The sequence below is a fragment of the Camellia sinensis genome, chromosome 14 (assembly GCF_055761805.1).
Source record: "Camellia sinensis isolate YWXY chromosome 14, ASM5576180v1, whole genome shotgun sequence".
NCBI classification, from domain to species: Eukaryota; Viridiplantae; Streptophyta; class Magnoliopsida; order Ericales; family Theaceae; genus Camellia; species Camellia sinensis.
In genome coordinates this window covers 142578730-142592359 of record NC_138974.1, presented here as the reverse complement: position 1 = coordinate 142592359, position 13630 = coordinate 142578730, and the positions used below count along the sequence as shown (strand labels likewise).

General features: G+C 30.6%; 2 protein-coding genes across 5 annotated transcripts; one reads left to right on the top strand and one right to left on the bottom strand.

Annotated features, from left to right (window-relative positions):
- The first annotated feature begins 5909 nt into the window (after nucleotides 1-5909).
- LOC145807977 (uncharacterized) lies at nucleotides 5910-7106 on the top strand. The gene is made up of 3 exons (XM_082907146.1): nucleotides 5910-6125; nucleotides 6706-6840; nucleotides 6942-7106. The coding sequence occupies exons 1-3, from the start codon at nucleotides 5934-5936 to the stop codon at nucleotides 6951-6953; spliced, it is 339 nt and encodes a 112-aa protein (XP_082763272.1). The 5' UTR covers nucleotides 5910-5933; the 3' UTR covers nucleotides 6954-7106.
- Nucleotides 7107-7947: 841 nt separating this feature from the next.
- On the bottom strand, nucleotides 7948-12485 carry LOC114300780 (uncharacterized). 4 transcript variants are annotated; one of them, XR_014350249.1, is made up of 5 exons: nucleotides 12207-12485; nucleotides 10171-10234; nucleotides 10016-10086; nucleotides 9009-9191; nucleotides 7948-8883 (listed from the first exon to the last, which is right to left on the bottom strand). XR_014350249.1 is itself a non-coding variant. In XM_082904560.1 (5 exons), exons 1-5 carry the CDS (start codon nucleotides 11542-11544, stop codon nucleotides 8837-8839), a joined length of 453 nt encoding a protein of 150 aa, XP_082760686.1. In that variant the 5' UTR covers nucleotides 11545-11990; the 3' UTR covers nucleotides 7948-8836. The 4 variants fall into 4 exon arrangements, 1 of the variants encoding a protein (XP_082760686.1); XM_082904560.1 differs by lacking the exon at nucleotides 12207-12485 and adding an exon at nucleotides 11464-11990 and having other exon boundaries at nucleotides 10016-10093; XR_014350248.1 differs by having other exon boundaries at nucleotides 10016-10234.
- Between the last annotated feature and the right edge of the window lie 1145 nt (nucleotides 12486-13630).

Here is a 13630-nt window from a genome sequence, read left to right as displayed (position 1 = left end):
GTATATGTTTCTATTTCAAGATTTAAAATTATGTGTCATTAAATTTGCTAAACGATTCAACAAAATCTAAAATTCATAAAAATAAATAAATAAATAAATAAAAAACCTTTCAAATGGTCACATTATCTATGCTATAACTAACATAGGAATCTTTTTCAAAATGTATAATAACGCTCCTTTCAAAATTCCATTTAAAAAAATAAAATTATTTTTATTTTTATTTATTTCCAAACTCACATACTAAGTTTCTTCATTAATTTTTATTTATTATTTAAAAATGAAGTATTTACACACAAGTTATGAACTTATACTCCATTAAGTCTTAATTAAGAGTTTTGGACTCTCAAGTCCCATTAAAATTTTAATAGTCAGAATTGTCCTTCAAACAATGATTGTTTATCATTTATGATTGTCTATAAATGAACATGATAATTTGACATTTATTTTTATTTTTAAAACTTTAAAACATTAACTTTTAAATTGAAAAAAAAATTAAAAAAATTATGTGCCAAAAAAAATAAAAAAATAAAAAAACCTTTCAAATGGTCACATTATCTATGCTATAATTAACATAGGAATCTTTTTCAAAATGTATAATAACGCTCCTTTCAAAATTCTATTTAAAAAAATAAATTATTTTTATTTTTATTTATTTCCAAACTCACATACTAAGTTTCTTCATTAATTTTTATTTATTATTTAAAAATGAAGTATTTACACACAAGTTATGAACTTATACTCCATTAAGTCTTAATTAAGAGTTTTGGACTCTCAAGTCCCATTAAAATTTTAATAGTAAGGTTTTTAGTTGCCAAAAGTAAGATTTTTAGTTGCCAAAATCTTTTCCCGACTACATATTTTGGTTGCGGGAAAACAGTCGAGGAAGGTTTTGGCGACTAAAAAAAATTTAGTCGCCAAAAGTCCTATAAATGGCTACTAATGTTTTAGTAGGGAAAAATACGAGGTATTGGCGACTAAATATTTTTTAGTAGCCAAAAGTCATAAATTAGCGACTAAATATTTAGTTGTCAAATGTTTTCAAATAAAATTAATTTTTATTTTCAGTGACTAAAACTTGTAGTCGCCCAAAGTATCATTTATTATTAGCTACTAAATATTTAGTCGCAAAAAAAAATTAATTTTCATATTTTTTTTAGCTACTAAACTATTTAGTCACCTAAAGTCTTATATATTTTTTACTACTAAATTTTTAGTTGCCAAAACATCTTTGGTTTGTTTTTGGCTACTAAATTTTTAGTAGCCAACAAGTTTTATTTTGTTTTTTTGACTACTAAATATTTAGTCACCAAAAACTTTATTTAGTGTTATTTATTTATTTATTATTATTATTAATTTCTGCACAACCTGTATTTATTTCGTGCAACCTGCCTCTGTATATAAACAAAACAATACATATGTCTGTTTCTATTTCACTTTCAACCATCCAAAAATTTGGTCTTGTAACATCAAATTCTATACAAACCAACTATAATTCAACCCAAAATAATAATTCCATACAAACAAATAATCATACAAAAATGATGTCCTCCGTATATAAAAAAGAAATACTACTAGTAATCTATACCACCAAAAAATAACTTCACCTCTGTTGGATCAGCACAAGATGTTTATTACAAGAGAGAGAGCTCAAATTCAACAGTGAATCAGGAATTTGTCCAGTAAATTTGTTGAAGCTCAAATCCCTCAAAAATTATATACACCATGGTCAAGTAAATTCATTATATAATAATGTAAATACATTAAAAATATTTGCTTCATTATATATATATATATATAATTTTTCAAATAAATTATATATACTTATTGATCGCTGCAAAACAATGATTTGGTCTTGGGAAATAATTTTTTTAAATAATTATTGCTTTTCGTATTTTTTTAATTTTAATAAATGTTTTTATATTTTAATTCAATTTTATTTTATTTTCTAGATATATCTAGATTAGGTGCATTTAAAAAGTAAAAAGTTGATTCTAATATGAAAAAAATTACTAAAAAATGAAAGATAATTGTAAAAAAAAAAAAATAAGTTCTCGAGTTTTGATATTTTTTGTGATTTTTTTGTCTTTTGATAATTTTTTTTCATATTTGGGTAATTTTTTTTTAGATGCACCAAATTTAGATGCATCTAAAATATTAAAAAAATAACTAAAATATGAAAAAAAAAATCATTAAAAATAAAAAAAATACAAAAAAATAATGACTTTGAAAAATTATTTTTCAAAACCAAACCAAATGGAGCCCTAGTTTGAGTTGGATTATATTTACGAAAATAACATTATCACATCATTCTTGTGAAATTTTTTTATATAAAATTAACAGAAATTTTATGTGTCCAAAAAAGACTACCAGATTTTTGTCCAAAAAATTTGTGTGGTAAAGATTGAATGGTGTATTGTGGGATCTATACATGGAGGAAATCTAGACAATATGTTAATAATTCTAAATAAAAAATTTAAGTATATAATATTTCTATGAAATTTATGTATGGATATAATTTTTTTTTCTTAATAATGAAATTCTTACCTTCTTCCAAGAAAGCAAGGCCCACGAATTGATTGAAAAAAAGTTATATAAATGATGTACACGTGAAGCTATTTTATTAAAGCATTTTCAACGTACCTTTTATATCTTTAAACATAAAAGATTAATCCTCTAAAATTATTTTCCACTCATTTTTTAATATCATTTCTATTTGGGAGAATACATATTCATCCTCCAAATGTAGAGAAAGTATAAAAAATAGAGGATAGCCTCTATAATACTATTCACTTTTTAAATACCAACTTTGTCATTAAGGGATTTTCCTTTCAAAATTATATACCAACCACATCCTTTTTAGTTTCGATTAAATGTTATAAAATACAAATCAGCTTGCTTGTTTTCATTTTTCAGAAAATACATTTCAGAAAATTCTGGGCTTGTTTGGTTTGATTTTGGGAGATAAAAAGTACGAAAAGTTGTTTGGTTTGGACACACCTAACATAAATACACCTAAAAAGTAAAAAAATTATAAAAAAATCTTTTAAAAATTTGCTAAATATCAAAAATACAAAAAAAATACAATAATTCAGTATATTTTTTGTATTTTTATGTATTTATTAATTTTTTAAAATATTTTTTCACAATTTTTTTACTTTTTAGATACATCTAACTAAGGTGCATCTAAAAAAGTAAAAAAAAATGTTTAAAATTTAAAAAATATACACTAAAAACAAAAGAATACGAAAACCAAAAAACTCAGTTTTCAAAAAATTTAATTCAGAAAACTCAAATCAAACACACTGAATAACTTTTAATATGCACATCTAATTTTTATAAATTTAATATAATTAAAAAGACTTAAATCATACCTTTGAAATGAGTCTAATATTAAATATTTTTAACAAAAAATTGAAAATTAAACATTTAGGAGGAAAATATTTAGAGAAGAAAATAAAGATTTGTGGTTGGAGTTTGAGTCAATAGTGAGATACTCTATATTCACTTTTTGAATAAAATTTTTATTTTTACCCTCTATTTAAGAGTATTGGATTGGAGATGCTCTTAGAAGGAGGGTCTCTGTACGGATGAAAATTTGTGTCGCCCTCAATCTTGGTTGCTGTGTAGGATTTTTTTTTTTTTTTACGTGACAAGAAAATAGAAATGAGATGGTATTTGCTTTCTAGTCCTTTTTTTTTTTTTTTTCGGTCCAATTATATTAAATAAATAAATTTTATATGTATGTATATAATTTAATTTGTTAAAAAAAAAATAGTAAGAACACTAAAAAATTCCTATACATCTCATATTTGACATCTGTAGTTCTCTTTTCAAATTTTTTTAACTCTCATTACTGTAATAACCCTCGTCACTGTTTACCAAATAACCATTGATTACCGTTAAACTGAACTGATTAAAGTACTGAACTGATCATGACTGATAACTGAACTGATTAAAGTACTGAACTGATTATGACTGATAACTGAACTGATTAAAGTATTGAACTGACTGACTGAAAACTGGAACTGAATTGACTGAGTGTGTATGTTAATTTGTATTTTATCTGTTTGATTGATTATTTGATCTGTTCGTGTTTTATGTTTAAACTGCTAATTGAAGGCCTTATCGGCGGCCGAACCGGGAATTGATTGATGTTTTATGATCCTCATAATTAATGTGATTTTATGGCATATTAATCTGAAAACTGATTAGGTATGATTAAAATAGTTTAAAATAAGCTAATTGAAGAGTTAGGCTTAATTGCCATATTGCCATCCTAGTGGGTCACTTACTTAATGCTTTGAGGGCTCATTCTTATGCATTACAAACATTTGCTCAGCCTTTTCTCTTGAGTGTATAGCCGACCATGAGAGGGAGAGAGTGAGAGAATTGGAATTCATCTTGAAGAACAGTTTTAATCATAAGCAGTCATTTGTTTAACAGTTTAACACGTTAGCATATATTCAGTCATAACATAACCACACACTTATCATGCTCATGAAATGCCCTAATCACTTTTCTAGGACATCCTATAGCTCATTTGGACACGTGTGTGCGGTATAACTCGTGGTTAAGTATTGCTCTGATACCATTCTGTCACGACCCAAACCCGGCCCTATGGGTTTAGCACCGTAACCGACCAGTAATTCGAGATTACCGAAGGCCTGCTGAACAGTAATACAGTAAGACAGAGTTCAGGGCCTGGCAGAAGCCAAAACAGTAAATAAACAATGCCCAATGAGCTGTGACAATCTGTATGCAAAAAGACTTTACATACATATACACATAAACAGTACAGAACAGTATACACAATATTTACAATCATTCAGACTAGGGACTCAATCCCTGCATAACAGTACAGTAACATTCAGTCTATACAAAACAGTAAGACAATACAGAAGGGGGAATTGTAAAACACCCCTAAGCCTTGACATGATAGGCTCGGAACCTCGCAGTGAGGCACAGTAGTTGGCTTGACAAAACTGGAGTAACCCTGACGCTCCTAGCCGCGGTCTGGTGCCTGAACACCTACATATATATATGAGTAGTGAGCTAAAACCCAGTGAATAACATAATGCGTAAAGAGGTTAAGAATGAATGTCCTTACAGTATGAAAACAGTTCATTTAAACAGTATTTCAGTCATTCAGTCAGTACAGTCATATGTGGTACACCCATTAGCATAACAGTACAGTAAACAGTAGGTCTTAAGAGACCGTACGCTCGAGCGGGTACCTTTGTTGCATGTCCGCTCGAGCAGGGGAAACCTGCGCTCGAGCGGGACTCTGTTTTTCTGCAAATTCCGAAATTGCTTTTTGAGTAAAAGTAATCAGATATTGATAGCCACATGATCGGATCTATTTGTCTTCAAGAAAAAAAAAAAAAAATTTGAGAATTAAATATCCAACAAGAATGACATGATCATGTGGCTATCGATATTCGATTAATTTACTTTGTAACATGCATGATATTCAAGACAAGCTTCACAAAATGAACAATTCAAATTATTAAAATAAATTTTAAGTGGAGCCCACCAATGGGTTCAACATCCCTTGCTTTGCCTCGAAGACCCCTTCTCCATATTAATATTCTTCATTAGTTAGGCTAGTTGGATTTCAATTGTTCACACATGTAATAAAGTGACCGATCAAAAACAATTTTTTAAATTAAAATAGTGAAATCCCCCATTTTGGCCACCAAATAATAAAAATTATTTAGAAAGGACTTTTACACCTAGTAGCAAGGACTTTGAAAATTCGAGCCAAACATGTGTTTTGTTCAAGTTCGGATCATACCCTGAAATACCTCCAAAACGATGTTGTTTTGGACTCCCTAGGGGCGTAAATGAAAAGGGCCAAAACGATGTCGTTTTGGTCCCTCCCACAAAAAAAAAAAAAAAAAAAAAAAAAAATTCAAAAATCAAAAATCAAAAGGATGAAGCGTATGACAAAAGCCTTCCAATTCAGCGCGAAGCAGGTTCGCGTAGCAGACAGGGGGAGAGAGAGAGAGGAGGGGGAAGAAGACGGACGCAGCGACGAAGACATCCGGCGATTGGCGGTTGTAGGAGACCGACTGGCGTCGAGCAACAGCGGAAGAAAAGACGAGCGACGAAGAACCACAGTGTCGGTATGTTCTTCGTTCTCAACTCTTCTTCTGCTTTTTTCTTGAATATTCACATTAATCAAAGAAATGTAATCAGATTTGATAAATGTGAATAAGAAATTTCAAAATTTTAGGGTTTATGATTTGGGGATTTGAGAAGACAAAATAATATATTTTTGGGGACTCAATCTCACAAGAATGAAAAAATCTTAAACCAAGTGTGTGTTGCTAAGATTTGTACAACTATCTCATGTGCAGTGGGTTTGGATAATAATTGTGTGGTGGAGGTGGTTTTGTAAGGGTTTTTTATTTTTATTTTTATTTTTAAATATCAATTGCCGGAATGCTTGTGCTGATGATGCCGGAATGCTTGTGCTGATGATTCTGGGTGCATTCATTATTTATTCATACAGTCAATTAGTTTTATGTTACATGATTTGTTGTATGTAAAATGAATTAAGTTGAAACATAGAATTGAATTGTAATGTAGTAATTTTATGTGTCCCAGATATAATGTAAGTAATTTAAGTATTTATTTAATTGTAATGTAGTTTTCTATGTCATCATTTTTCCTTTTAATTGTTATATATTATTATTGTTGCAGATGAGCAATATGTCTATTCTAATGCCATTCATGTATTCTGCACCTACAAGCTATCGAGCATTGCTTAACAATGCAAGTGGTTATGAGTTCGGGTTACTAGATTCACATGCCTCAAACAATCCTACATGTAGTCAGGTATATGATATGTACTGGTGTAATTTAAATATATATATATATTTTTTTTGTTTCATATAAATTGTTAATAATGTTAAGTTTCATTTTCATATTCATTTCAGGCGCCACAGTAGCATGGGCATGATAAAACAGTTGATACATTGAAAGCACATGATCATGATGGAATTTAATGGATTAGAAATTTGTCTTTGTTTCCTTGTGAAAGTTGTTTTTGATGTATTAAGTACTCACTGTTATTTGGGATTTATTAGCGACTTCGTTCTAAATTGTACTCTTACTAGCGTATGCCCGTGTCTGAAGGCACGATATAAATAATTTTGTGATCAACATACAGTTATAATTCATATGTATCATATTAAAATTTATTATCAAGTCTGTAATTTTTTTGACAAAAATATTGAAAAAATATAAAGAAATACTATTCTTTTTAAAAATTGTAACAATTTTATTTGTATCTTAAGTTTTATAAAACTCAAATAAAATAACAACGAAATAATCCAAAACTCCGGTGATGCATCTCACAGAGAAGCACCAAAATACTCTCACTGCCGGCAAACAAATAATTATTCTATTATTTATACCCATTGATATATATAATACTACCAAATAAATAATTATTATATTGTTTAAGAATTTCAATTTAGTAGTTTGTCCAACAAACAATAAAAGCAAAATAAATTAAGATTTTAAAAATAAAAATAATAATAAATACAATATTTTGATTTCTCAAAAGTCATGGAATTTTCTGACCTCTTCCTGGTTGATGGTGGGTCACCCAAAGCTCTTTCATTTTATTTTTCTTTTATTTATTTATTTGTTATTTTAGACTTCACTCTCTATCGTTTTTTCTGCTTGCTTTTTCTGTCCAACCAATCACATTCCGCCCGCATGGTCTTTGTTTTGATGACCCAACTTCCAAAGTCTTTAAAGCTTACAACAACTTGAAAGTGCTCAAAAAGTTCAACTTCTTTCAATAGATTCTAACACCTTCAGATTTTAACACCTTCAAACTACTGATTTATCTGATAATAGATTCTAACACCTTCAGATTTTAACACCTTCAAACTACTGATTTATCTGCTAATAGATTCTAACCACGCAAGTCCCCAGGTTTGATTTGGAGGTTTAAAAATGTATATTCGTGTCTAAATTAATTATAAGATTAAAATATAATTAAATTTAAAAGTATTGATTTAAAATGTAATTTATCAAATTTATTGACTTTGAAATGAATTTTGTAAAAGTACCCAAACATAAATATATTTGCAAAAACACAACTTTTTCTTATTAGAATCAATACTCAATACCTGCAATTCACACATTCCCAAAATAAAATAAAAGAAGAGAATGAATGAAAGATTTTCAAGGAGAAATGAAAATTCAGCAATTGAAACATCAGAAAGCCCAATCTGAAATGAAATTCAATCATTCAATATTTTTTTTGGGTAATTTTCTAATTAAATTTTCTGATTCCTTAACATTGCTGTTGAATTGAAACATTTGCAAAAACACAAAAATAAGCAATTGAAACATCAAAAGCCCAACCTGAAATGAATCTCCATCATTAAATTTTTTTTTTGTAATTTTCTAATTAAATTTTCCAATTACCTAATATTGTTGTTGAAACATTTATAAAAACATACACACATATAGTGGGACCTAATTTAAAATGAATCTCAACTACTCCAATATTTTTTCTAACTAATTTTTGAAGTAAAGTTTTCGATTCAATATTTTTTCTGACTAATTTTTGAAGTAAAATTTTCGATTACCAAACATTTCTGTTGAAACATTTATAAACACATATATATGCATATACCTGACTGATCATGAGAGAAGCTTGGCTCCAATGAAATGCAAAGTAGGCAAGGATGCACCTATCAAACTCCTCAACCAACTTCACATACAGCTCATCAACATTTGGCTCATCAGCAAAATACTCATAGATAGTACTCTCACACTCTTTGGATTTTTTGAGGTACTCATATGCTAATTTTCAAAGTTGGGGACATTCACTTCCATCTTCAAATCCTATCTGCCTAGCTGATCCATCCCCATCCCCAAAATCCAAAAAACAAAAACAACAAAACATTTTAGTTGTTGTAAAGTGGAAAAACATTATGAAAAAAAAAAGAAGAAAAGAAGAATGGAGATGAATAGATTTTTACCGACATAATTGGAGAATCTTTCAAGTTTGGCAACACAGCCAGACTCATTCCTGTCTAACAATGGAACTATGGTTTGATCTTCCAACTGTTTTTGGGGCTTTTGTCGATGGTAGTAGTGAAACGCAGTGGCAGAGATGACTCCAATGGAGGTTGCAACCAGGATGTGTGCAAGGATATGCCCATCTAAAGATAGAATTTGAGAGAATATTGTTACTACTGCTACTGCTACTACTATGAGAGAGAGAGAGAGAGAGAGAGAGAGAGAGTATTACCTTTGAGTTGCCTGGTTTTATACATAGTTCAAACCCGAATTGCAACAGACGGAAAATAGTCAATCCAAAAAAAAAAAAAAAAATTTGTTTTAAATTTTTTTATCATAGACCACCGTTAAAGCAATCCTATTCATACAGGACTCAGTCAAAGATACTCAGTTAAACACCAAAATCGATCAAAATCATTCAAACAGATCCAGTAGGTAATCCATAAGGTAAAGCTCTCGCAATAATATATAACAAATGTAAGTACATCCAATTCGAGAGAGTAAAGTTCGTACGATCGGAATTAAATAAATAAATTAGAACAAAAGAAAGTTCTAAGGTTGAGAATTAGAACAAAAATAAATAAATAAATAAAAATAAAAAATACACATACAACAGAATTAAAAAAACAAAGAAAGTTCTAAGGTTGAGAATTTAACTGGAAAAAAAAAAAAAAACATTACCAACATCTCAATAAATAAACATTACCAACATCTCAATAAACATTACCAAAAAGGGATATGTTAGAATCAGGTCATGGTATTTGACAATAAATAAATAACTAAATTTAAAAAATAAAAAAAAAAAGTGAGAAGTTAAGTTTTCAATAACCTAATTGATGTTTTCATGATTTTCAAAATAGGAAAAATCAGCTCATGAAATAAAATTAATTCTAACATCTCTAAACAACCAAATAAGCATCAAAGAAAAACGAAAAAATTGAACACAATGAACATAATCCACAAGTACCTCTTTGGTAGCAGATGAATAACATCTCAACGCGGATACTGCAGGCTGCTGTATCCTCTGCAAGGATTGTTCTAAAATCTGAAATTAAATACTATCTATTAGATGCAAAAAAATCTTCCTTTTTCAAAATCAAAACATACGATTGAAAGACCTACCGGAACAGGAAATCCTCCAGCTCCAAGTTTTTGCCTTGCAATCCTCCACATCCTCACAAATGAACTAAATACATACATACATAGTCCACATACACAAAGAAACCATAAAATTAAGCAGATAATATCTCCAAATCAGAGGCAAAACAAAATATTATACATAGTTCAAACCCGAATTGCAACAGACGGAAAATAGTCAATCAAAAAAAAAAAAAAAATTGAGACTCAATCAAAGATAGTCAGTTAAACACCAAAATCGATCAAAATCATTCAAACAGATCTAGTAGGTAATCCATAAAGTTTTTCTGAATATAGCCATGAATTGAAAACACAAATATATAAATAAATAAATAAATAAAAATAGAATTTATTGGGGAAAATACAACTTTGATGGACGATAGCGATGTTTCGGATGGACATGGAACCCAAGAAATGTGTTCTGATGAAGTGCAGACTCTTCCAATTTTGCAGAAATTTGAACAAACATATTCTAAATAAAGCCAATTACAAACATATACATACACAAACAGATATTGTTTATGCTCTATTCTTACTGCTTGATCACAACCCATAAGCTTCAACTTGAGGACATAAATGCATTACCAAGACATAAACAAATGAAAAATTACAAAAAGAAATTTCTCAGAGAAAAAATAGCTATAAGTCTCCACAGTCCTTACATATCACATCAAATGTTGCCAAAAAAAAGTAGAAGTGTACCTAAAATAGGCTATGATCTCATATTCATCTCCATAATTATTAAATCCATCTATATCTATTAACTCTTTAACTTAGAAAATATTGACATTTGTATTCCTTCGAATAATATTAAACTAAATCAAGAGATTCCCCAATTGGCCTATAATAAAATCAGCCACTTGACTCAATGCAGAAAGAGGTTTCCAAAACCATTTCCAGTATTTCTATTCCATTCTGGATATTGACAATGACAGAAAATTCTTCCCTCAGTAAACATTGTCCTCAAGCAAGCATCATGTATGATAGAAAATTATGTCGTTAAGTAATGTAATGCAAACTAAATAAGCTCAATTGGACCTGGAGATTTCATGTTCAGGATCAAACAAATATCATTATTAAGATAAGAATCTGTTATCCAATTGCAAAACAATCCATCTTTTGTAATGAAGTGGAGTCCCACAAACATCAAACATTACAAATTTACAATGATCATTATATCATAAACATTGTATCTGAAACAACTGATCAACCATCCAATTTTCACATGATGATAAATGTGCCACAATAATCAATGTAATCTTGAAAGAAAAAAGTCACCTGATCAATCTGCCTTGTAGCGGGCGTGATCTTTCTCTCGACAGCCTTAATTAAATCATTGTAATAGCTCTCAGGCACCATAGATTTCTTCTTAGCCGCCCCGGAGAGCGAAAACCAGACCTTAGGCCCTAAAACCGCCGGAATTCCCTTCCTTATGAGATTCTTGAGCGTAATTGCATTTGCTAAAGCTGAAAATCTAAGGGAAGCTTTAAGGGTAGAAGAAACATGAGTCTGCAAATACCAAGTTCAGGTAAATCTTGAAATTTATACTCTTAAACATTGATTTCAATGACATATTTGGTTATAAATTTCTTGTAGTTGTCTCTAATTTTTATTTTTTGTTTCAGAATTTAAAGAAGGAGCATGCAGCTTTATGCAATGAAGTGAACGGCATCAATTAGATGTTCAAACATAAATAGCAGTGGAGAATCTCATTTCCAATAACCCTGTGGGAGAATAAAATGCATAGCCACTACAAATTAAATTTGCTCACCTTCAATTTGTAGAATTTGGGAGAGCTGTGTCTCTGCTAGCAACCAGAGCGTCGACAAATTTAACTCTACAACAACACATTTCAATTTCAATTTTCTTTTTTTTCCCCCTTACAAAAAACCCTAAAAAAAAAAAAATCCCAAATTCTACAACAACAACAGATTTAACTTTTATTTTTTTTGCCCCCTTAAAAAAATCCAAAAAAAAAACCTAAATTCTACAACAACAGATTTCAATTTGTAGTTATATACCTGTAAGTTGGAGTCGCTGGGTCGGGTCGGAGACAGAATCGGGCTGGTCGGAGAGAGAGAGTCGAGAGAAGACAGATCTGTCGACAAAAGACAGAGCGTCGACAGAAGAGAGTCCGGCGGGACTGAGCGGCGAGAAGCGAGTCAGGCGAGAGACTCGATCGTCGGAGAGAGACACTTGACTCGATCGTCGGATGGAGGGAGGCTCGGTCGGTGACAGCCTCGGTCAGGTCGAAGAGAAGGGTTGTAAAGGAAGGAGGAGTAGCGTAGCGAAGAGGGAGGGTGGGTATCGAAGGGTTGGTTATCGAAGAGGAAGGGTGGGTATCGAAGGGTTCGAAGGGTTTTCAATGGCTGTGGTGATTAGAGACACTGTGACAGAGAACATAGGAGAGAGGGAGAACGTGGGAGAGAGGGAGCTGAAGAGAACGTGTTTGGGGACGTGGGAGAGAGGGAGAGATGAACTCAAACGGGTGGGAAAATGTATACAGACCATTGATCTAAACTTAGGATTCATCTTGGCCGTTAAAACCAAATGTATCTCTGTTACATTTGGGACATTTTCAAAAACAGTCATCCCTTATTATATAGATTTTTTCTAGGTGATCTCTGGTTGCAATTTTGGGTTATGATTTTGAGGATTGACACAGCTTTTTTGGTACCATATAGTAAAGTAGTATTTGTCAATTTACATAAGCAGTGGCTCAACAGAGATATGAAATTACAAAAGCAAAATAGGTAATGTCTAGCACATTGGTATTGTTTAGTAACGTAAATAGTAGCTTAATATAGACATATAGGTGCAGAAACAAAATAGTTGTTCAATGGAGAGTTTTATATTTGGGGAGTTTTTGCTGAAGGTCCACCTGTTTCAATATTTGTGGCAACAGTAGTACCAGCATCTGAGGGGAATACCTTTAGAGGTGTTTTAGATCAATTGAAGAAGATATTTCATGCTATAGAGGTGTTTTAGATCAACTTTTAGCAGTGTGTCCTGTTGTAATATCAACATTGGTTTAGCTGTGTTATTCTGTGACATGCATTGATAGTTTTAGTTGGTTGTGACTTACAACAATCAAAGGAGAGGTTCCTATGACTCTTCCAGCAGAAAATGATTCATATGATAAATCAAGATTTTTATCAGTTATTATTCTTCCTTTTGTCACTAGGGATTCATGGCAGCCACATCTTTTTTTGTCATGCATGTGCAAGTCAGACTCATACGATCTCTTCTTTGTTATGAATTATATATCCTTATAGTTTTCAAATTTTGAGTGGGGATGATCTTGCTGACTCATAATATTTGTTAGAAAGGAAAAAATTAAAAATTTAGACCAGATCATTTCAGCTATGGTTAGCAACAATTGCATTTTGTTTTAAGTCAATTTTTCTGGTAAAGTAGTTGTTATGCTGTGCAAAAATGGGTGGAA